Source organism: Sminthopsis crassicaudata, chromosome 1, assembly GCF_048593235.1.
Source record: "Sminthopsis crassicaudata isolate SCR6 chromosome 1, ASM4859323v1, whole genome shotgun sequence".
Classification (NCBI taxonomy): Eukaryota; Metazoa; Chordata; class Mammalia; order Dasyuromorphia; family Dasyuridae; genus Sminthopsis; species Sminthopsis crassicaudata.
In genome coordinates this window covers 511,686,699-511,711,259 of record NC_133617.1, presented here as the reverse complement: position 1 = coordinate 511,711,259, position 24,561 = coordinate 511,686,699, and the positions used below count along the sequence as shown (strand labels likewise).

At 33.6% G+C, this 24,561-nt stretch overlaps 1 protein-coding gene across 1 annotated transcript in view; it reads right to left on the bottom strand.

Moving 5' to 3' along the window:
• DENND4C (DENN domain containing 4C) overlaps nt 1–24,561 on the bottom strand; it is a 133,361-nt gene that overhangs the window by 12,249 nt on the left and 96,551 nt on the right. Inside the window, 12 exon segments of the mRNA XM_074281602.1 lie at nt 885–1,080; nt 3,734–3,916; nt 7,313–7,488; nt 8,331–8,440; nt 9,196–9,373; nt 12,393–13,555; nt 16,839–16,985; nt 18,198–18,323; nt 20,648–20,794; nt 21,063–21,189; nt 21,336–21,464; nt 23,102–23,308. Coding sequence (XP_074137703.1) covers nt 885–1,080; nt 3,734–3,916; nt 7,313–7,488; nt 8,331–8,440; nt 9,196–9,373; nt 12,393–13,555; nt 16,839–16,985; nt 18,198–18,323; nt 20,648–20,794; nt 21,063–21,189; nt 21,336–21,464; nt 23,102–23,308 — 2,889 coding nt within the window.

Sequence of the window (24,561 nt, the reverse complement as noted above, 5' to 3'; positions counted from 1 at the left end):
TTTCAGTTAGTGGGGGAAAGAGGTAATTTTTTTTTCTTATCTAAGTTCACAAATTCTTTGAAATTGTAGAACCTGGGATAACTCAGAATTAAGTATTTCTCCATCAAATTATTTAGGAATCACAGCAGAGAGAAGTGTTTTTCCTTTTTAATATTAATGAATTTTAAAGTATTTGCAAAATGTTTGCATTTTGAGATGTTTCAGTTACTTTTAAAAATGAGTGGTAGTTCAAAGTACAATTTAAGTCAATTCATACAGCTTAAGAAAGGCTGCAACAAAAAAGTCATGTTATTCTTTAATGATGCTTCTTGTATCCTTTGATTTACATTTAATTAAAAATTTTATTAAAAAAAAAAGAGTTATAGACATGTTAAAGAGAATAAGTAAAAACTGAAACTAAACTAATTTTTTGTATCAAAAGTAGAGAAAATGACACATTATATATTCACTTCATTTGGGGGGGGGAGGTTTGTCCCTTTCCCATGGTTTTTCACTTTTGCTCTCATTTTTCTCTCCCAACATGATTCATAAAGCAATGTGTATTAAAAATAAATAAAAATACAAAAAAAGGGTAGGAAATCTGGTAGAAAAATTTTCATAGGCTTAAAAAAAAGGATTTATTGAAACTTTCTCCTTTAAATGCAATATATAAAAAAATCCTCAAATTTAAACTTTTTATTAACAGAAAGTATAAATACATATAAAGATACTCAAATTTCTGTCAAAGAGGGCCCAAGTGCAAAAATGAGAGCAAATGAAATCAAAATTGTATTAACAAAAGAGCTGTTTTCTAAAGAAGTATTTGCCAAATACCTTACACAAAATTATGCTGTGCTTTAAGTATACACATATATAATAGGACCATAACATTTACTGTTACTTACCACAACTTCCTGTAAACTGTTTGGCAGACTAACTGTTGAAATGCCATGGAAAGGTCGCTGAGAAAAATCAATATTTTGTAAAGGGCCTCCAACACTGTGGCTTCGAGTCAAAGATACTCCTCGACTTGAAAAATTATTAGCTAAAGATGCAGGCTTCACACTTGGGAAGTCTCCATTCTCTTCCTTTAGCTCAACACTTTAAAAGAAAAAAAAAACATGCGAAATAAAATTACTTTCTTTTATTATTACACTACCTTCAAAACTAACACATTTACAATAATAACAAGGAAATTACAGCTATAATCCCCTCCAACCCCCAAAAAACTTTATCTATTACAACCAAGCTGGACTTGTACAATGCAGAAGTAGCTATTTATCAGGAAAACAATGAGTTTCTATCTAATTATGCCACTTATAGTTCCTAGTTTTATCTTGGCAGGTAGACTCCCAAATATTTTATATTATTTACAGTTATTTTAAGTGGATTTTCTTTAGTGGATTTTGTCTATCTCTTGCTATTGGACTCTGTTGGTAACATATAGAAATGCTGATGATTTATGTGAATTTATTTTGTATCCTGTAACTTTACTGGTTGTGAATTGTTACTAATAGTTTCTAGTTTATGATTCTCTAAATATACCATCATATCATCTACACAGAGTGATAAATTTGTTTCCAATGAGTATCTATCTAAAACCAAATGCCAACATTATTGATAATGGATAAAACACTTTAAGCTTGGATTTTACTACAGAAATTGTTATCTCATTTGTACTGAAATGGATAAATTCATTTGTCAAACAGTTAATATTCATTAATACAAAAAACAAAACACGTACAACTATTTTTCTGAATATAGTTTCTTTTTTTCTCAATAGTATCTTATTTTTCCAAATATATGTAAAAAGTTTTCAATGTTCATTTTTTAAATTTTTTGAATTCCAAATTTTTTCTCCTCCACTCCCTATATCCCTCAAGACAATAAATAATCTGATAGTTTATGTATATACAATCATTTTAAACATTTTCCATTTTTATTATGCTGTGAAAGAAAAAGCAGATCAAAAGGGAAAAAACCACGAGAAAGAAAAAGATTTAAAAAAAAAAAAAAAAAGGTGAAAACAATATGCTTTGATCTACATTCAATTTCCATAGTTCTTTCTCTGGATGCAGATGCATTTCCCATCCTATATCTATTCGAATTGTCTTAGATCACTATATGGTTGAGAAGAGCTTCAAGTCTATCTTGCTTTTATTGTGTACAATGTTCTCTTGGTTTTGCTCACCATTATTGGTTCTTGTTTAGTCTTTCCAGGCTTTTCTGAAATCAGTCTGTTCATTTCTTATAGAATAATAATATTCCATTATATTCATATACTAAAATTTATTCAGCCAATACCCAATTGATGGGCATCCACTCAATTTCTAATTCCTTGCCACCACAAAAATAACTGTGTAACTTCCTATTTTTAAAGAGTTTATTGATAAATTCTTTTTAGTCAAATAATACAAAATTCTATACTTCTAATCATATTTACCATAAAGTATGATTCCCCAGAAAGCTAACTAAAATAATATAACAAGAATCACTGAAATTGATACCAAATAATATGACATTCTGGAAGTTTTCCATTATTAAAACAATTATAAAAATGATCATACATGTAAAAACCTTTATCAGATTGCTTGCTGTCTTAGGGAGGAGGGAGAAAAATTTGGAATTCAAAATCTTATTAAAAATGAACGTTGAAGGAGGGAGGGAAGGAGGATGTTGAAAATTATCTTTACATGTAATTGGAAAAAATAAAATATTTATATTAAAAAACAAATGTAGCAAAAAATGATCTATGATTTATAAATTTACAACAGTCTGATTATAAATTATAAACACAGAAAGTATTATAAAGTATTTGATACCTTTGTTCCAAAGGTATCTAATAAAAAGTGAGAAAAATGAGCAATGTAAACATTGCAGTTTGTAATAATTTTATTTACTTTCCAAAAATCCCCCTTTTTGCAAATCTGATCAGTACAGGATGGTTTAGCTGATAGTTAAAGAAAAAAAAAAATCTACTTTCATGATAGATACAATCTATTTTGTATTAGGGCAGGGCTTGTGTTTTTGCCTTTCCTCAGATCCCCAACTTTTAGTACATTATTTGGATACCAAACTTCAGCTCTAGTGTCCTTTTTTTAATAGCATCTTTCTAGAATAGTCCCTAGATGCTAGGCCACTTTCCTTTCTAATATCAGCTCTTGTTTGTGTTGTTTATATTCTATATTGACTTGTGTGTGTGTGTACATGCTGTCTCCCCAATTAGCATGTACAATCTTTAAGGACAGGGACTTTGCATAGTACCTTCTGCTTGAACAAGTTAATTGTTCCCAATGTATTATGGTTATGGTTATATTATTTTATGTTTACTTAATAAAGATACTCCAAAATATTATATGTAAAAATATATAAACTTTGAAAAGACTATATATGACACTGCTGAGGACCTAATAAAAAGAAATCAACATAACAATAGTTGTCATCATGACTTACTAAGAAATTCATTTATTAACTATTTCAACAAAATTTATCATGTATTTACAAGAGAAGATTAAAAAGATAAATCGAGTTCAGGTAGGAGACAGTATAGAGTATTACACACATCTTGTTTCTGTCACCTACTAGATCCCTTCTAGCACTATCATTCTGTGATTCTATGAAATCTAAAAGACTTTGACTGGAATTATAGAAAGCAAAGAAACTTAAAGCTAAAACAAGTAAACTGCTTTGACTCTTCAAAATTTTCCAAAGGATATTCAGCTTATAATAAAAATTTTTATATATTGCAGGGTACCTTGGTTCAGTTGCAGAACTTTTTCCTTCAGCTGTGATCTGGCTGTGCTTTGGGAAATCCATAAAAGTTATCAAGTCAGGTTCTGCTGTACTAGGCACAGGTTTGCATTCTGGAGGATCCATCACTAAGGGAATGCTTCCACTTTGTAAACTGTCACCAGATGTACTTGGCTTCAGAAGAAAGCTAAATGGGGCAGGAAGATGAGAAAAATTAAAACATCAAATGCTACACTTGTAGAATCATTTTCATTAATAAACAGACTCTGCAATGGTGGGTAATAGTCACTAAGGAAATACTGCTTTTTCTGGAAGAAAAAGAAGTTGTTAACAGAGAGAAAAGCTACGAAAAAAACAAGGAAGGATAATTCTAGTTAAATTTCCTTTGTGATTCCTTAGACTGAAAGAAAACACACTCTTCAGCTGTCTAACATCAAAAAAGATCAAATAAATATTAATTTTAAAATATCTGTAGGCAATTAATAATGTTAAGATAATTTAGATTTTTAAAATTTTTCAAATAAGATATTGATCACGATTTCATTAGGCTGAATGCCATTATAATGTGTCTAGATCCAGAATCATGGTGTCCAAAGCTATAGGCACTATTTTGCAAATATTTTGCAATTCTCTGTACCTGACAAGTCTGGCTTTTATGTGGTTGTTCCAGCTGCTAAAATCTACACATAAAGAAAGCTATGCAAGGCCTATTATGATACCATTCTTCCAGACAGTATTGGAACATTTGAATTTCAGTTTTTGTACATTAACTCTACTAGGCTATAAGCATCACAAGGATAAGGTTCACAACCCAATATACCTCAACCACAATACTCTGGCACTCATTAATTCTTTGCCAAACCTGATGTAGGGATAGAGATGTCCATTGCTACTATGCTTTACTTTTTTTTCTTTTTGATAATAATAGTTTTTTATTTTTCAAAATAAATGAAAAGATAGTTTTCAACATTGAACCCTTGCAAAGCACTTGAGTCCCAAATTTTTCTCCCTCCCCAACACCTGTCCCTTAGACACCAAGTAGGTTGTTAGGTATCTTCCTTCTCATCTCCATCCCCACCTTCACTTTTCATTTTTCTTTAGTGTGTTATCTCTCTTCATTAGACTGTAAGCTCCTTGAGAGCAGGAGCTATCTGACTTTGTCCTTTACCAAGTAGACACCAATGTAGGTTAAACATGGGCAATTCTTCTAAATGTACTTCTATATTATCATGCTGCACAAGAAAAATCAGATCAAAAAGGAAAAAAAAAAAAGAGAGGGGAAAAAAAAGCAAGTAAACAACAAGAAAGATAATACTATGTTGTGATCCACATTCAGTTTCTTCTCTCTCTGGATGCAGATGGCTCTCTATCACAAGCCTATAGAATTGGCCTGAATCACCTCACTGTTGAAAAGAGAGATGTCTATCACAGTTGATCATCAAATAATGTTGTTGCTACACCATGTTTTACTCTTGATCAGCTATTTTCAAACCCAAAAATGACAGAAAGAATGCTGGATTTGAAGTCAGAGGACCCACACTCAATTCCAGCTCCATTATTTACTTCCTGTGGAACTGGATAAATCACAAAATTCATAAGTCTAAAATGAAGGGACTAGAATCTTCCAATCTTGTACTTTCTGGCTGTTATACCACGTCTTCAGAAAACTCAATGGAAAAAACCCATCTTACAAGATCCAATTAGCCTTGTACTCTCATTTCATCAGTACCCTCTGCCCAAAACACCTCCATTTAAGGAGAGAGAACATATGCCTCTCCTCATTTAACACCCAGTTATACTTATTTTGGACTTCTTGGATCTCTCCACTATGCCCCTAGGTTAGGTACCTTCACTCTCATCTCCATCCCCAACTCCACTTTTCAATTTTCTTTAGTGTGTTATCTCCCTTCATTAGACTGTAAGCTCCTTGAGAGCAGTAACTACCTGTCTTTGTCCTTTAGTATCCCCAGCATTTAGCATAGTTATTTGGCACATAAGATACTTAATGTTTATGAACTGACCAAGTTAAAGACAAAACATTAGTTCCTAAAGGTTCAATCTCTATCCAGATCTCTCTTGAATGCCAGTCCTTCATCATCAAATGTCTAAAAGGCACCTCCATTTGAATACCTTAAAAGCATCTCAAATTCAATCTATTCAAGATGGAATTTATTTTCTTTCTCCCATAAGCTTGTCTCTCTGCCAAACTGTCATGTCGGTTGAAGAAACTACTCCAATTACCCAGGTTTAAAATCACCTCTTCTCTCTCTCACTTGCCACATCTAACTGATAGTCATATCTTGTCAATTCTGCCCCCACACTATCTCTAACAATCATCCTCTTATCTCTACTCACAACCCAAGCACTGAATTATACAGATCACCCTAATGGATATGAGACTGACTTCAGAGACAAAAGATCTGAGTTGAAGTGCTACCTCTGACAGTACTGTGTGATTCTTGGCCAGTGATTTAGCTTCTCAATGTCACAGACAACTCTAAAACTACAAGTTACAAAGCAGGGACCAATCTGCACTAGACCAACAAAATTTTAGATGTGGTCTGAAAAAAGAATTCCCAGAACTTTTCACATAATAAGGGCTTGATAAATGTTGCTGAATTTCAAAGCTGAAAGACCTCAAATGTTATCTAGTACAATCAATACTTGATCAAGAATATCTTCAACCATATAACTAACAAGTAGTCCCCACCTAAATTTTACTTTAAAAAAATCCAGAGAAAAAAATCCAACCTATTACAGCTGATGTATATATATAGTTTACCATCATCGCTAAAAGGATGGCTTTACCTGGCTTACTAGGCAATAGGGTCTAAATCCTCCTGGGACTGAATATAGATGGGCTTGTGAATGCTTAACAATTGGTTCATGAGAGGAAAATGTACACATAAAATATTTGGATTAACATTTTCTAGACCATTTCCACAAGTTTAGACAATCAACCAAACAATAAATCAAGCCTTAATTTAGGGATTTCCAAGGAGTAAATGCTCACACTGAAAGTAGAACAACATACTCAAGAGAATAGTTCATATCGGCTTCCACATAGTCCAAGTTAAAAGTAAACTTTCAGGAATAAGGAATGAAAACCAATTAAATGTCAAAAAGCTTAACCCTTACAATACTATATTGTTCACAGAGTTACTTCTCATAATGAGGAAGACAAGAAATTATAGATAATTTTGTTATAGAGTTAAGCACTCACTTCCCACATTCTGTTCTTTGTCTTTCTGTGATGCTTGTTCCACTATTAATTCAGAACAAATAGATGCAAGAATCTCAAACTAATAAATGTTTCTATGTGCTAATTCTGACTGATATTTAGGAGCAGAAATGTGTCAAACTAATTTCCAGAATAAGATTTTTTCAACCATATGCAGATTTAAAATACTCCTCAGAGGAAATGGTTGCAAATTAAAAGTCAGGTATTTACCTGACTGCCTGAGACACAAGACATGAGAAAGGATGAAAATATTTCAATTCTTCCAACGTATCCTACTAAAGCACTCACTTTAATAAAAGCCTTCCATCTCCTTGACCTTTTTTTTTTTTTAAATTTACTAACCTTGGAGAACCTCGTAAGTCTTTAAACTCCACATTAAGGAGGGGTAAGAAGTTGCTTTTACAGAATGGACAGGTGGTATTCAAATTTGAATCATCTGCAGCCCATCCAGCCATAATTTCTTCATCATAAACCAAAGCACCACAAGCTCTACATTGAGAACAACTTGACATTAAGACCTGAAAGCAGAAAAGTACATAAAATTGAAGAACCTTAGGAAAAACTGTTCATTTTGTTTTAGTAAAATTGAAGGTTTTAAAAATTAACAACTCTACTTAAGACATTTTTTCCTCAGAATTTAATGAATAAAATTGCAGTTTAACTGATTACTCTCTTCCATTAAAAAACAATGTGTGGCTAGATCAATTAAGCTATATGGATGTAAAAGCCCACTCACAATTTAAATATGTGCCAGTGATTCACTATTCTAATAAAAACATTTGTTTTTGGACAAGCCAAGAATTTCAAAAGGTAAGATGATAAACAAAAATTAGATCTTTTAAATAGGTCATTCTCAGAAGAACACTGAGTTTTAGTTATTCTGTTCCCATATAGGACTTGTCTTATTTTGTTAATTTTTACTTACATAAAATTAATTTTGTTTTGATCATGTGCCTAACAATCTTCAGTCAACTCATATTAGTCATTTACAATGTAAATACCAATTGTTTTATTAAATACATTATTTTGCAAAGGCAATATGCATTAACCTCATTTAATTACTGGACTATTAACTTTATATAATTATATAAATTTTCCATCTTAACTTTCTTAATCATTGATGAAAAATAAATGAATTAAAAAATTCTAAATTTCCCAAAAGTTAGTAATAAAAACCCACTACCAAATTCATAATTTCAATTATTTGCTAATAAACCCCAATCCTATTTTAAAATTTATAATAGGTACATATCTTAAGCATATCTTATCTAATTCTGATTACTTGTAAAATATAAGCAAATATAAAATAAAGCAAAAGACTACAACATAGTTTTACTGAAAAATGGCAATTTGTTTTTACCTCCATTGCACAGTTTTGGTAGATGCTGGACATGCTGGTATTTTGAGAAGATCCATGTTCTGACTTTTCAAAGTCCTGACCTTTTATGCCTCTTGCAAATGGGATTTCACCTGCAAAGGCAAAGTCATGAATACTGTACAACAAAATCATAAAAGAGAATTAAATTGCAAAACCATAAATGTAAAAAAATAAGTCACTAACATTTAAAAATTTTTCTAAAATTCAAATAGAAAACTATGTTAGAGACCTTAGAGTCACTCAAAAATCATATTTTATTTTTGGATATTGGAAACACATATATTAAGTATATTTTTATTTTACATAAAACTAAAATAGGGTGACAAAATATTCCAATGTATCAAAGAATTTATTCAACTAAATGATTACTATGACAACGATTTTTAAGGATTTTTGATTGTATTGTGGATATTCTTTCCATCCCTCTCTATCACAACACAGACAACCTCTAGAACACTTCCCCTAATTACTTTTATAAGTGGATTATTGCTGGAGGATGAGATGAATTAACCCTTATTTGTTGGTGATATAAGAAACTTAGACTGGTCCACAAATAACAGATATAGTCCATTTCTGGGATTATATTCAACTCAGTAATTCCTTGAGCCAATTATGCATTGGGAACTCTGTTAGATGGTGAGGAAATAGGTCCCACATATATGCTCAGTCTCCCAACCTTTGTACATGCCACCAGGGTATGCATTCCACTGACAGTCTTTAACAATTCACTATTACTTCGATATCATGAAGTCATAGTCCTCTGGCATTTGAATTTTCCAGGTTAAGAAGAATATCACCCTATACCGAATACCAGTGACACATGAAAACAAAGGTAAGTGCTCCATACCTGTTGGATAGTGCAATTTCCCTACATCCCCACTGCTGCTGCTACTGCCAAGACTCGTGTTGCTCTGAGTGAGTTCACTGGTGCCTAGTCCTGGCACACAGACTTTTGATGTTAAGTCATCTCCCAAAAGATGGTCTTCTAAACCAGCAGGAAAGCTGTAATCTCTACTGGGCTCTTCCTATAATGAAAACAAACAAACAAAAAAAGACAGACAGGCAAGTTAACTCCCCCAAGTGGCAATTTTTAAAGCCTTTTTCATTGTTATTGAACTCAAAATCTGTCAAAACCACAAACTTCATTGTGTGAAACTTTTCCCTTTGTATTCATATACTGAGAGAAAAATCTGCATGCCATAAATATCTCCTCTTTATTTGCTATATTAGTGAAATTGAAAGCTCACTCCCTACCCCATACCTTTCCTTTTCTTAAAAAATCTTTCTCTGGTGTTCATCCTTCACAATTAAATCTCTTCCTCTTAATTGTCCGTCTGAGTATTTTTAAAAATATTAATTTTAAAATAACTGCTGCCAATCTTGAAGCATTTTTATTAAAATCCCTTTCAATTTCAATAGTTATGATAGGAAATGCCATCCATATCCAGAGAGAGAACTATGGAAACTTAATGTGGAACAAAGCATAGTATTTCTACTTTTTGTTATTGTTGTTTGCCTGGTTTTTTTTGTTTTGTTTTGTTTGTTTGTTTTTTCTCATGCTTTTTTCTCTTTTGATCTGATTTTTGTTGCGCAGAATGATAAATGAAAAAATATGTTTAGAAGAATTGAACATTGCTTGCTGTTTTGGGGAGGGTGGGTGAGAGAAAGAGGGAGAAAAATTTAGAACACAAGGTTTTGCAAAGGTGAATGTTGAAAACTATCTTTGCATGTATTTGAAAAAATAAAATACTAATAAGAAATATAAATAAAATAAAATACTAATAAGAAATAACTGACTTTAATGACTATTTAAAAATCCTAATTTTGACGGCTACAATTAACAATACAAGGGGGCAGCTAATTGACGCAGAAAGGACTGGCTTTGGAGTCAGGAAAATGTGAGTTTGCTTTTAGTGTTTTATTGTAACTCTCCTTATTCATTCATACTTCCTTGAGTTCTGACATATCCCTTCAGTTTATCTTATAATGCTTCCTTCAAGGATTTAATTATTTAAGACAAGAAATCCTTTGTTTATATGGCTGCAACTAATACCTATGTGAAAACAATTCAGTCCTTTTTTCCTAAACCTACTAGCTTCTTATCTCTCTCTTAAAACATCTTAGTCTGCCCTTCCTCTCTTATGTAGCAAACCAGAACAACTATAACCTTAAGGTTGGATAATCTGCAAACATGTTCTGCACATTCCTTAAAAACTCTAATTAAGAGAAGGACCATGGCATAGTATTTAGAGAACTGTTTATAGAGTCCAGGAGATTCTGAATGAAGTCCAGAAGATCTGAGGATCTCTAACTCAAGACAATTATCATCTTTGTGAGCTTAACTTAACCAGCCTAAGCCTCAGGTTCTATTTCTATGAAAAAGGAATGTCTAAAATTGTAATTTCATAGGGTTGTTGGGAGATCAAGAGACATAACACATATATGTAAAGCACAACTATAAAGTGAGTAAATAATAATATATATAATATAAATAACAACATAGTTCAAAAGGAGGGGGACGTATAGGCAAGGTTTTATGCAAAAAGATGGTGCTTTAGTTGAGTTTTAAAACAAGTGAGGGACTATGTAAGATAATGGTAAGGAGGAAGTACATAACACAGACACAGGTTGAAAGACACATACTGTTTAAGGTGTGAGGACCAGAATAGAGACAGTTTGTCTATATCACAGTGAGAAAGGGAAAACATAATGGCCAACAAAATAGGAAAGATAGGTTGGGGTTGGCTTGTAGAAATCATTAAAAGTTCAAGCAAAGAGTTTAAATTTGATCCTAAAGGGAAGAGGAAGTTACTGCAGTTAACTGGATCAGGAGAGTCACATAATGGAATCTTTGCTCAAAGAAAACCAAATGTGTAGAGAATGGTCGAGTAGCGAGAAACTGGGGATAGAAAGAACAATTAAGAAGCTGTTGCAATAATTGTGTGAGAGATGATGGGCACCTGAGCAGTGAGATTGGAGATGAAGTTGGACACAAGAGATGTCATGATGGTAGAAAGAACAAGATTTCCTAACTGATTGGACAGAGAGAGAAAATGAAAAGTTCAGGATAATCCCAGGAACCTGAGAGAGTTGAAGGATGGTGGTATCTGATAGAAATTGTGAAATCTGCAGGGACAACTGGAAGCTTATGAGGACAGCAAAGAGAGGAAGTAGGGCTTGGGCCTTATTGAATTTAAGATGTTCTAAACATTTAGTATGAAATAATGTCAAATAAGAAATTGGTGATGCAGGATTGAATGAAGCTCAGGGCTTCAAGTCAAAGATGCTATAATTGTTAAGACAAAGAAATAATCAGATAGTTTTAATCCTAAAGCCTGACACCCCAGGACTAGGAAAAAATATAAGAGCAAAACCGTGTAAAATATAACAATTATATATATAAAATTATAGATAAAAATTTTTGTTATGTTCTGAACTTTTTGTTTACAAGTTTATGCAGAAATCTGTTGTGTCTAAGAATGTAACACCTGGATCCTTGTCATTAATATACTATGGGATGTTAAACAATTCTCTTTAGACCATGATGATGAAAATTTCATTAAATATTTTTCTGGGAAATTTGAATGTACACATTCAACCTTGATTTTTATGAAGCATTATTCATACAACTACAAGCTATTCAAAGACTTGCAGAGTAGTACTTCATTTGGATCAAATGAAAATGTAAATGAAAATGATCTGAAAACTTATAAATTTAAAGGTGAAATCATTTGGTTCAAGTGTTTCTTTAAGGAAAAAACTTTGAAATCTTAGTCTACTTCATCTAACAGGACTATGAAAATAAGTAACACAACATCACATTGTGGCATTTTTAAAAATTACTACTTAAGGGGTAGCTAGGTGGCTCAGTGGATAAAGCACTACCCCTGAACTCAGGAAGACCTGAGTTCAACAATTCCTAGGCTCTGGGCAAGTCACTTACCCCCAATTGCCTCAGGAAAAAAAAAAAAAAAAACACTACCTAAAATCACACAAAACAATAATTCTGATACATGTTAACTGGACAATAAAGAACATTCTTACCTCATCATCTGAATAATTATAAGCAGAGGCCACAGCTCCCCACATCTTACTGGCTACTGTAGCTGCTTGTTTCATACCAGACTTGAGAACATCTATTTTGGGTCCAGATAAAATATTATCCAGTTTTATTCCTGACAAAGAAGTGACTACAGAGCCCAAGGATCCATGTTGTGAAGAACGAACAAGTGCTGACAAAGATGTAGAACGCTCCTTATGTGTTCGTGGGGGAGCTTGTTGTTTGGAGTGTCCTGTGAAAGTTTTTGACCTGGATACAGAAGGAGGACTCTTTTGCTTTTCGGTTTTTTCCTGGACTGGTGGACTGTGATCCAAGGGCAGGCTAGACCGTCGCTCTAAAGAGGGAGTGAATGTACCAGAAACACATTCTACTGACCCTCTATTATCTCTTTTGTGTAACTCCATGCTGGAAGACTTGCTCCCCAACGGACTTTTCAAGTTCATGTAGCTCTCTATCTCATCTGCTAGATTACGGGCCACAACTGGAGACAGTATCTTCTCCTCAGAATCAGATGGCTTCTCTTCTATACACTCAGTGGCTAACAGCGACAGAGGATCAAGCCCAGTTTCAACATCCTTCCTTTCGATTGGTTTGGCTCTACTATAAGAGCTATTTCTTTTGTTTACAATATATTTGGGTTCTGTTTTTAGCTCTTTGGACTGATTACCATCCCATGATTCTGTCAGTTTATCCTCTGCCATAGTGTCAGGAGCTGTACCATCATCACCATCACCAACAAGGTCCGGCTGTTCCTGCCCTTCCTCCAGCATTCCCAGACCTGGAGCTGACCTAGGCTCCAGCCCCCAGCCCCCTGCACACACAGGAGTCCTTGTGTCAGCCTGTGGGCTGCCCACATTCTCTGGATCTCTTTGAACATGAAATGGTGGTATCTTATTATAGGACAATGCTGCGGTAAGGATCTTGGCGTCTGCTCCCATCATAATTGCCATTTCACTAGAATTTGAGTCCAAACTGCTCTTTTTAAGCAACATTCCTGCTCGACTTTCAGAACTAAAACTACAACTCCTTTCTGAAAAATGTTTTTGTCTTTTCTCTCCTTTGTCACTAATTTTCAGATTAGACACTTCGGTGAACACTGTATCCTCAACAGAATCTTGAGCAGAAAATAGTATATTTGATGTACTGCCTAAAACCGAAAGTACATTGTTAAAACTTGTCTCCAAGATGTTCTTAATAGATATTAAGAATCAGGTACAAATTTAAGACTGGATCAACTACCTTGCTGGCAAACATCTAAAATAGCTTCTTAAATATTATCAGGAAACCACAAATTTCCTATTTTAAGTTGAATTATGAAAATGAATAAAACCTGGTGTTTAAAATGTCAGCATAGGTCTAAAAAGAAAAACAAGTCCAAAAGAAACTCTCTCTTCTTTTGGTTATCTCTTATTTCCATGAAAATTCAGAGTCAAATAAATACTAAGTAGATGCTTCCCCATTTCCCATTCCCTTAACATACACACATATGAATAGCAGAATGAAGACCTTCATGTAAAAGAAAAAGAATAGTAGTAAATTTCTGGAGAAACAAACCCAAATTTCAAAATGGTAAGATCTCCAGAGTTCCAATCAAAGAGATAAAGAGTATTTTAGTGATGGTGGGTATCTTTTTTGATATTGAGGAAAGGAAGACAAAATATCTTACCTTTCATCAATACAAAAATTTGCTCTCATTTGAAATCACCTATTAAACTGAGCAAAGGGCATAAAAAACCAAAACAAAACAAAACAAAAAAACAATAACTTGGTAAGAATTTTGGATAAATTCCAATACAATCAAAATTTTCGTTACATTGCTTCCCAGGATTCTATAGACATTTTTCATCTTTTCAAACTGATGTCAATTGGTAATTATACAGCTTATCTATCAGTAGAATCAAACTTATTGAAGAATTAAAAACACATTTTTAGCATTTAGACTGAGGCCTTCAGTCTGATCTTTTTACAAGTACTGAGAAGTCACAGGACCTCTGAGATGTTAACTTAATTTTATCTTATTTAATGTAGACTGCCTTCCCCTTCTACAATGAAATAAACATTCACAAAAAAGCAGGATATGTAAGATGTAGAAGATGGGGAGAAAAGAAAAAAAAATTAGTTACTGTTTGATATTCCTTGGACTATTTCCTATCTTTTTTTTTTTTTAATAATTTATTTTTGCTTATTTGCATTTAAATTTATCCTGGAAAAATTCATCTTACATCTTGCCAACCGTTTTGATAACTACATTAATCAGTTTCTAATTCTTCTACCACATTGTTGCTTGTATAAATTGTTCTTCAACTTTATTGTGTATGACTTCATAAAAATCTTCCCACATCTCTCTGAAACTATCCCCTTCATAATTTCTTACAGCTATCACATCTATATAATATAATTTGTTTATCCATTTTAGGTCATGTTCACACCCTCAGATTATCATTCTTTGCCATCTCAAAGAGTTATAAATATTTTATTTTGTTTTGCTTTGCCAATTGGAGAATGGCTGAATAAATTGTGGTATATGAATGCTATGGAATATTATTGTTCTATAAGAAACGACCAGCAGGATGAATACAGAGAGGCTTGGAGAGACATACATAAATTGATGCTAAGTGAAATGAGCAGAACCAGGAGATCATTATACACTTCAACAATAATACTACATGATGATCAATTCTGATGGATGTGGCTCTCTTCAACAATGAGATGAACCAAATCAGTTCCAATTTATCTGTAATGAACAGAATCAGCTATACCCAAAGAAAGAACACTGGGAAATGAGTATGGACCTCAACATAACATTTCCACTCTGTTAATGTTTGCTTGCATTTTTGTTTTTTCCTTCTGAGGTTATTTTTACCTTCTTTCTAAATCTGATCTTTCCTGGGCAACAAGATAACTATATAAATATGTATACATATATTGTATATATATATATATGTATACTTTAACATATTTAACATGTATGGGACTACCTACCATCTAGGGGAGGGGGTGAAGGAAGGGAAAAGTTGGAACAGAAGGTTTTGCAAGAGTCAATGTTGAAAAATTACCCATGCATATACCCATGTTTTGTATATAAAAAGCTATAATAAAATTAAAAAAAAAAAATTAATCCCTTCCATAATCTGTCCTCTCTCTCTAATCTCCTTTTCTTCCCCCCCCCCCCCCCGCCCCTTTTCTCTCCTATTTCCCTTTTCAGTACGATATACTTTTGTCTTCTGGAATATAACATCAACTTTATAGTGAAGGCTACTAAATCATGTATGATATTAATTATGAGCCCTAATACACTACTTCCTATTTTAAGTGTCTTTAAAGCTTTGATGCAGATGAAGATCTCAATAATCTTTAGTCACTATATTGAATTAAGAGATCACCTGGGATAAATTTCAAGACTCAGTCATTTTTATGTGTCTGTTCTTTTTCCCCCAACACTGAAGAAGAGGTACAAAAGTTTTATAGTAAATATAATAAGAAAAGAGAAGAGGTAAGTTCACTCTGCATATAATCATTAACAAAATAAACTCTACTAGTTTTTCCTGGTATATTTTACTCCATGGGATTTTCTGTCCTCCCTACAGCTGACTTCATCAAAATTACAGGGTCACAGATTTAGGTAGACTAAGACCCGGGAGAGGTTAAGTAACTTATTCAAGGTCATACACAAAATAAGCTGCATATTTGGAATTTGAACCTAGTTCCGGCTCCAAATTCAACACTCTTTATACTGTGTCATGCTGCTTTCTTATGAATTATTGCCATCATCAAATGAGGACACAGAAGAAATGTCTATATAAAGATACTCAAGATATTCAAACTAAAATATACTAAAGATATTCAAAGCATAGTCATTTCATGGCATGGAGAAATTATGCATTTTCAACTATCACCAATTAAAAGTCTAGCTTTCTAATAAAAGTTGGGATTGATAACCAAGCCAAATGACTCCATTAGAGGGAGATGGTTTGAAGTTCTCTTCCTCCCCCCCCCCCAGATTGAAGGTTGTGGCAGCACATATAATTACTTATCTGTCACCCAAAAAACAGAACTGTCTTTGATTTTTCTTGCTGGCTCTAACAAGCAGGAACAAAAAGAGATTTTTTTTTCCCCCAAAAGAGAAAGCATGCCAAAGAAATTCATAGTTTACTTTTTTTGATGAGAAACTAAACATTTAATAAATAAACAACTCATGTACTCTTTATCATGGGCGGACAAATCTTTATTGTCTCATGTTGCTTACGAATGACCTTTTATATAATTTTCACAGCTTTTCACCTATCCTTAAATAGTGATGTTCTATTATAGGTCAAAATGATTTCCAAATCTTCAAAATACAATTCATCAACTTTATACCATTCTGACATGTATGTCATTTCAACTTGTATTATTTTCAATATGCTATATTAAATGATAAAGAGACTCACCAGTGCTACTTTTTCGGTTGCTGATATCAAAAATGCCGGATGGAACTTTTACAATACTGCTTCCCCATATGGGTGTTTCTGCAGGATTAAAGGGCTCTGGACTCAACTGCTGTAGCTTTTCCACAAAAGCAGGAACATCAGAAACTTCTAAAAAGAATTATCAATGATATGGGCAGGAACAATAATAAGAAACGCAAATTTTAAGATGTTAACATTTTATGTTACTAGATTTTGTTTTCCCAAATATTGCAACCATTGCCAAACCAAGAGCATCTGAATCAATCAATGTCAAAACCAAGTTACTTCATTTCATTCTAGTATTATCCAAAATGAAAACGAAAACTAGCTACAAATGTCTATTATGATTATGCTGACTACAAATACGTTTCACTCTTAAAGGTGCACCTTGTTTTATAGCCCTATTATCTGCAGCATAGCTGTACAATGAGGATACGAAAGATTATTCATTATATTCCATTGCCACTTTCTGCTGGGAAATCAGTCTTCAAAATTGCTAAATTTCTTCTATAAAGTTTGTTTGGGAAGGCTTGATGATCATTCCTAATAATACTTAGAAAATAAGTTAGGTCATTTAAATGCCCAAATAAAGACTTCCTTACTCACCCTATAAGAAAACTGTGATTTCTAACAATATGGCAGAGTATAAAGTAATGGTGTCAAACTCAAAAAAAAAAAAAAAAAAAAAAAAAAAATTCCTGACCATATTGTCTCCTCCCCTCTTGAGGCTGGGGTTAAGTGACTTGCCCAGGGTCACACAGCTAGGAAGGGTTAATTGTCTGAGACCACATTTGAACCCAGGTCCTCCTGAATTCAGGGCTGGTGCACTATCCACTGAACCATCTAGCTGCCCCTCTGACCATATTGTCTTAAAAAAATCATAAATTAAAACTAGGAAGTACCACATTTTTATTCATTTTGTTAAACATTTCAGGATTTTACATATTCCCAAAACATTTTAATCTGGTTCAGTATGCTCAGGAGTTTTATGGGTTACTTGCTGCAGGGCATGACCTTGACATCTTTCAGGGAACTGGACTGACAATTAGGCAATCTGAATATGGCCTTGGATCTACTTTTATCGGTGTAGTCTGTTTCTGGACTCAGTCTCTCTAGATTCAAATTAATAAGAGGCCTAATGGGCAAAAGAAAAAAAAAAAAAAACCCAAATTATAGTTAACTATTTATTAAATATCTATTTATTGATACTGAATATCAAGCCAGGTATTATGTCAAGCACAGAGCAGGAAAAAAAGCAGTGAATAGACTTTGCTTCACAAGAGATTTATAATCTAGTAGAGAAGGTAAACAAAGTCAAGTCACTCAATAGCAATACTTAACTGTCTTCCTGGACTTTTGTCTTTGTTAACAATTCTTCCTCAACATGTGCTTCTGGTACATGAAGACTTTCTGCATCATCCTTTATAAGTTCATCCTTTGACCCATACCCTTGATCAGACTGACCACCTATTAAAATAATGAAATCCTATTAGAGACACATGATATATGAACTACCCCAATTTTTAAAATAAAGTTCCATCCATAAGGTTTCACAAACACATCTAAGAAAGCAAGATTTTAGGGTTTAAAAGAGATCAGAAACTTTATAAAACAAAGAAGATACTTTCATATGACAATAAACAGCAAAGGATATTGAAAACAGGAAATTTAGGAATCATTATGTATCTAAAAATATTGCCTTCTGAATTTGAAAAGCCCAGTTACTAAAGAATATTATGAAGAAAGGCAAAGCTGGTCAGCATCAGAGAAGATACAGAGAAGAAAAAGTATACTGCAAAAGCATCAGACTCCCACAATACAGTGAACATTTTGTTTCTTATACATATAGCTATATCAATAAAAGACTAATCAATTTTTGCCTAAAATTTGGAAAATTATGACAAAATTTTTAGAGAATCTAAAATTAGGCACCTAATTCCAACTTATAGAAAAAGATCCTGAGCTAAGATAGCAGTTTTCCATTTGCACAATTATCTGCACAGATCACCTCTTGCAACTGTTACTAAGTTTTAGTCATTTCAAGTAGAGTTAAGAGGTAACTAATGTGGGATGTGAATGCTAATCTTCTACAGCTAGAAACTCCATCCCAGGTGACAGTGATTATTGAGGTATCATGGTCCCCATCACAGTTATTATGCTGCCCTGTCAAGAGGTCTAGAGGAAGGGAAGGAGAAGCATTAACTTTGTTAGGTAAAAATGTTCAGTCAACTAAAAGCTTATAAAGTAAAAATCCAGCTCTGGTCTCTCAAGAACAGAAGTCCAATTTCTTTACTAGCACTGTACAATGACTGTGGTAGCTATCCCAGGAAATAGCTAACATTCATACTTAATGGATTTCAAATCAATTTACAAGTCTGCCTATAACAATTAGATTGTTCACTAAATAAGTTTCTCAAGCATATAAACAAGCAAGCTAGCTGAGGCTAGAGGAAGATAATTTCAAAACACACTAATTTTGCTGACTAATTTGAAAGGAGTAAATGGCTCCTTATAAAGTACAAGACAAACTTAATATATTATTTCATGCATACTGTAGTTATCACAGTGCTTTACAACACATTAAATGTTTGATGACTGAAAAATATGATCCAGTATAATATAGCTGCACATTATCCTGTATTACAAAGGAATTGAATTACTAAAGTATCCAAAAGATTAAATTATTAAGCTGGTTTCAAGTATTAGGTGGTCTCATTGTATAGACCTCAGTCAGAAATTAAAACTAAGCTTTAAGTAATTACCACACAAATTCAGAAACCAGCTTTGAAAACAACCCACAAAATTGTAGTTTAATATTTAAGAAAGATCCTGCACAAAAAGCAAGATAGAAAAGGCACCTGAGATGGTTTTCCATCTGGGGCAATGTTTACTACATAAGTAGAAAACTTCCCCTCCCCTAATTCGTCAGCAAAATTTAACCTAATAAATGTGAAATTACCTGGAGGAGTTAACATTCAAGGGCAGAAATAATGCCCACGTGTATCCATGGCTTCACGTCATACAAGTCTGTCTGCACCCCACACCATGACAGCCAAGGACACATGCAGCACCATGAAACAGCACAGAGCGAAAAGCAGAGCAACAAAGATCAGAGAGAAGGAGACTCCAGTCCTTGAGACAAGAACATCAGAGGAAGCACAGGAACGAGACTCAGGATTCTCTTTAAGAAAAAGCTCGAGCTATTAACAAAAACATGAGAGGAGAAGAAGGATGTGCGACACACACACACACTGGCACAACATGGTAATTTACATTATGCCTATCGTTTTAACTTTAATGGACAGAGGTTATCATCCATGCTTATGCTTAATAAATATTTGAAGTAGCTTGCCAAAGTAGATAATTCCACAATAAAGAATGTTTTTCATTGAAGCCATATCCTCCTCTGTCTACATGTTTATAAACCTCAATATTTTCTGAGGTTATACTACATAATTAGAAAAAGAATTTCAAAAAATATCCCAAATAAAAGTTTTAATTTCACATTTCTATTAATATCACACAGTTCCAAAGATGTTGGTGAACTATGAAAGTAATTTAAAAAATATCATGCTACCTGCTCTCCAAGGATAACTCTCCCTTTAGAGTACCAAACTAATAGCATGAGTTGACAATATTCTAGTTTCTTTCCATGTGAATATATTAAGTAGCCTTGAACAGTATTCATATCGCACAACCTCAGGAAAGGAAAAGCAATGTTTAAAACAAACTGGAAAAGATTTAACATGAGAGTATGTGATGGGTTAGTGAAACCCAGAAGGATTTAGTACCTGTGCTAGAGTGATTATCAATGGAATCAAGCCTGATTAAATCTCTGACGAAGAGTGTGTGCTCCCCATTGTTAGCATCATTAGAACTATCCACGCTACCATGGCTCACCGTGTCCCCATCACTTCCACCTGTGGGATTCCGAGGAGCTAAAGATAAGGGCAACAGCAGCTCAATAATACATGTACTAATACCTGTGAAACTGAACACAAACAACTCACTACACATTTAAAGTTGTACCAACAAATAATTCTGGACCAAGGTAAACTGTGACTTTAACACATATAATAAAAAGCATGCAGATCATAATATCTAACTATAAAATATTAGAAAAATTAAAAACTTCACCATGCTATATAAAATAAATTTTAATGGTTCAATGTGGAAGTTTATCTTTGATCACAACTTATATATTACCTGATATTTGTGTGGCCTTTTTAAGTGGCTGCCTAAATTGGGCTATGCCACACACCACGTTCCGTACCTTCGTCCACAAGAAGATACCACTGCGATTACTGCTAGGCCAAGGGCTCTCCAAAACTACCTGACAACAAAAATTGTTTCATCAGGAAATTTCATAGATGCATAGAAAGCTTCATTTTTTAAAAAGCACTGTCAAGAATTAAAAACAACCAAAAAATGTGTATCTTGGTTAAATGACAGGCTATTTGGCCCAAGTCTCCATCTTACCTTATTGTAATAGCCATAGGTAATAGCATTTGGTTGTATTTTAGCACTTTTCATTTCAAATAAGACTCGAACTGCTAGAACAGGATGACCCCAAAGTCCACAAAGTTGCATTACAACACGATAGCACACCTAACAAAGGTGAGAACATGATATAAATTAGTTTAAACAAAGAGAAAGGGGATGGATTCAGAGTGAAAACTGGATCTACTATTTTGGTCAAAGTGAATGGAGAGTTTTGCTGTGTTAAATCCCTTTATAACAGGAATTTTCTTTTTATTTCTGGAGGGGAGGGAAAGGAGGGTGGCAGTGGGAGAGTGATACAAAGATGGGAGGGAGAAAAGGTAAATTTTCATGGATTAAAAAAAAATTAATTTAAGAAATAAAGGAGCATTCCAAATAACTAACAAACAATAAGAGAAATGCAAATCAATATAATCCTGAAGTTTTATTTCATTCCCTGGAAATCAGCAAAGATCTGTCAATGCTGAATCAGTATAACTGATGGAGAGCAATTTGTAATAATGCAAGTAAAATGACAAAAATGTTCATATTCTTTGGCTCAGAGATTCCATTATTAGTTTTATACTACCCCAAGAAAAGTCAATGATAACAGAATTCCCAGATATACTCTGGCAATTATTTTTTTTTTTTGAGGTAGCTAGATTGACAGTCAGGAAGACTCAGTTTAAATCTATCACCAGAAACTTAGTAGGTGCGCAACCAAGGATAAGTCATGTAACCTCTATCTGCCTTAGTTTCCTCAACTATAAAATGGGAATTATAATAATACCTATCCTCAAGTGTTGTTATGAGAATCAAATGAGATAATATTTGAGATAATATAGTGCCTGGTATAGAGTAGGCTCTATATAAATGCTAGCTGCTGTTGTTATTATTATTATTATTATTATAGCAAAGAACTGTAAATAGTGATATCGTACTATGAGAAACAGTGAAAATGATGAAATACAGAGGAACATAGAATAATTTATTGGATCTGATGTAGAGTGAACTGCACAGTCAAGAACACAATATACATATCGACTATAAAAATGGAAATGTAAAAAAAAAAACACATCACTTCCTCATATAGCCTGCACACTCTTTGTTTTTTGCTATATCAGAAGCTATGCTCTGCTTCCTAAAAATTGGATGTCTTTCAAGGTTATATTCTTTTCTTCTCTCCAGGCCCCCTCTGGGTGATATCATCTCTGAAGGATTCAACTATCATTCCTATGCAGACCACTCCCAAATCTAATCATTTTTATGTCTAATCAAATCTATTCCCATGTCATACACTGCCTGATAGTCATCTCAACTTGAATGTCTCATTGGCACCTCAGAGTTAACACATACAAAATATTGATTACAATCTCCTCAAATTGGCCTGTTCTCCAAAAAGTTTCCTTATTGCTCTTTAGGGTACCATTATCCTTCTAATGATCAATAACCTCATTCCTATTTGACTTGGACAAAGGAGGGCTGAACAAGAAAGAGGACAAGGAGGAAGACTGGAACAGAATGGATTGTAATGGAATAAATCAGTCACCCACTTTGTCTGATGTTAAATGGTCTTCAAGCTTGGCCAAGAGGAAAAAAAAATGTATTTCTTTCACTTCATTATTAGTATACCTTTGTAAAGAATGGTAGTTGGTTTGCTCTGGAGACATTAAAGTTATCTGCAAATCTGTAATTTTATTAACAGTAAAAATTAAATCCATCTTAGAATCAATCATTTATAAAATAAAAAAATTTTTTCTACTTGCCTCATCCAACGGATCCACATCTAATTTCCTCATCTTAATAAGTACATCATATGCTTGCTGTAGTGCTCTTACTTTAAGATGAGAAACTTTAACATAAGCTGGCAAACAAATGAACCATAAGCTGTAACAATGACTGAACAGACACTTAGCCCACTGTGGTGGGTTTGCATAATATCTCTTGGCCAACTTATGAGCTGTTTTTATCTCCTAGAAAAAGAAAATTAAAGAAAATTATACCAAATATACCCTAAATTCGAAAAGAAATATATACAAAATCACATTCTAAAACTGGCACCTAAAAATTAAATGATTCAAACCTATAAAGATTCACTAGTAACTCTCTCCTAAAATACTACCCTAATGAGATCTTATTATTTATAACAACTTTTTGGAGGAATTAAGAAACTATTCTCACCTATTTAAAAATTGGATAAAAATATGGCCAAAGTAGAGTTGTAAGGACCAATGCAAAAATCATAAATTTAGAACCAAACATTTCATCACTCTGAGGTGTTGTCTCCAGAAGCTGCCGATCACACTCTGGGAGGAGATCTGCTGTGTTAACTCAAATCTCTCCCACAGATTCTTCTTTGGAGAACCGCCTCAAGTCTCTTCCAGAAAAAAACTCCCTTTTCCTCCAGAGCTGCCCTCTTTTATCCTTCCAGAGAATGGGCGTGGGATAATGCCAGGGCTTCTGGGAAAAATTACTTCAACCAATGAACTTGCTCCTCCTAAGCATGCAAGTTCTTCCCAGGAATTCACAAGTAAAAACTCCCAGTAAAGGCCGGAACTAGAGAATTGTCAAGTACCAACTTAACACTTAGTAAGAACCTAATATCTCATTATCTCATTAGCACTTAGTAAGAACCTAATACTGAGGAATCTTCATTGGTTCTAAGAAACAGCACAATTTCAATCTTGAAATTGCCTACTTTCTATTGAATCAACATGTTCAATAAACATTCATTAAGCACCTGTTGTTTATGCTTTATGCTGTTATGTAAGATTAAAAAAAAAACCAATAACTAAAAGTGTTTACACTGTAATAGGAAGGAGTAATATAAGTTCAAGAAAAAAAGATAATGCAAGGCAAAAGGTTCTGTCAGTCTCTATTATCCTATGATAATCTCAGAGGAAAAGTACAAGACAATCTGTTATGGAAAATTTAGGAAAAGAGAGATCACTATTACAGTGGAACAAAGGTAAGGGGTACAGAGAAGGCTTGATGAAAGTAGTATCTAAACTAAGACTTGAAATAAGCAAAGGATTTCCAAATATGTTGGAATTTATGGAGAGTGTGCTACCAACATAGAGGTCTGCTTCCAAAATGGCAAAAGTACAAGGAGATTTTGGGATTAATTAGATTAGGGTGAGGCATGTATGATTTTTTGAGCATGAAAGCACAGTACTGCCACCTACAGGAATAAGTAACTTGGGAGGATGAAGATCACGTTTTGGAG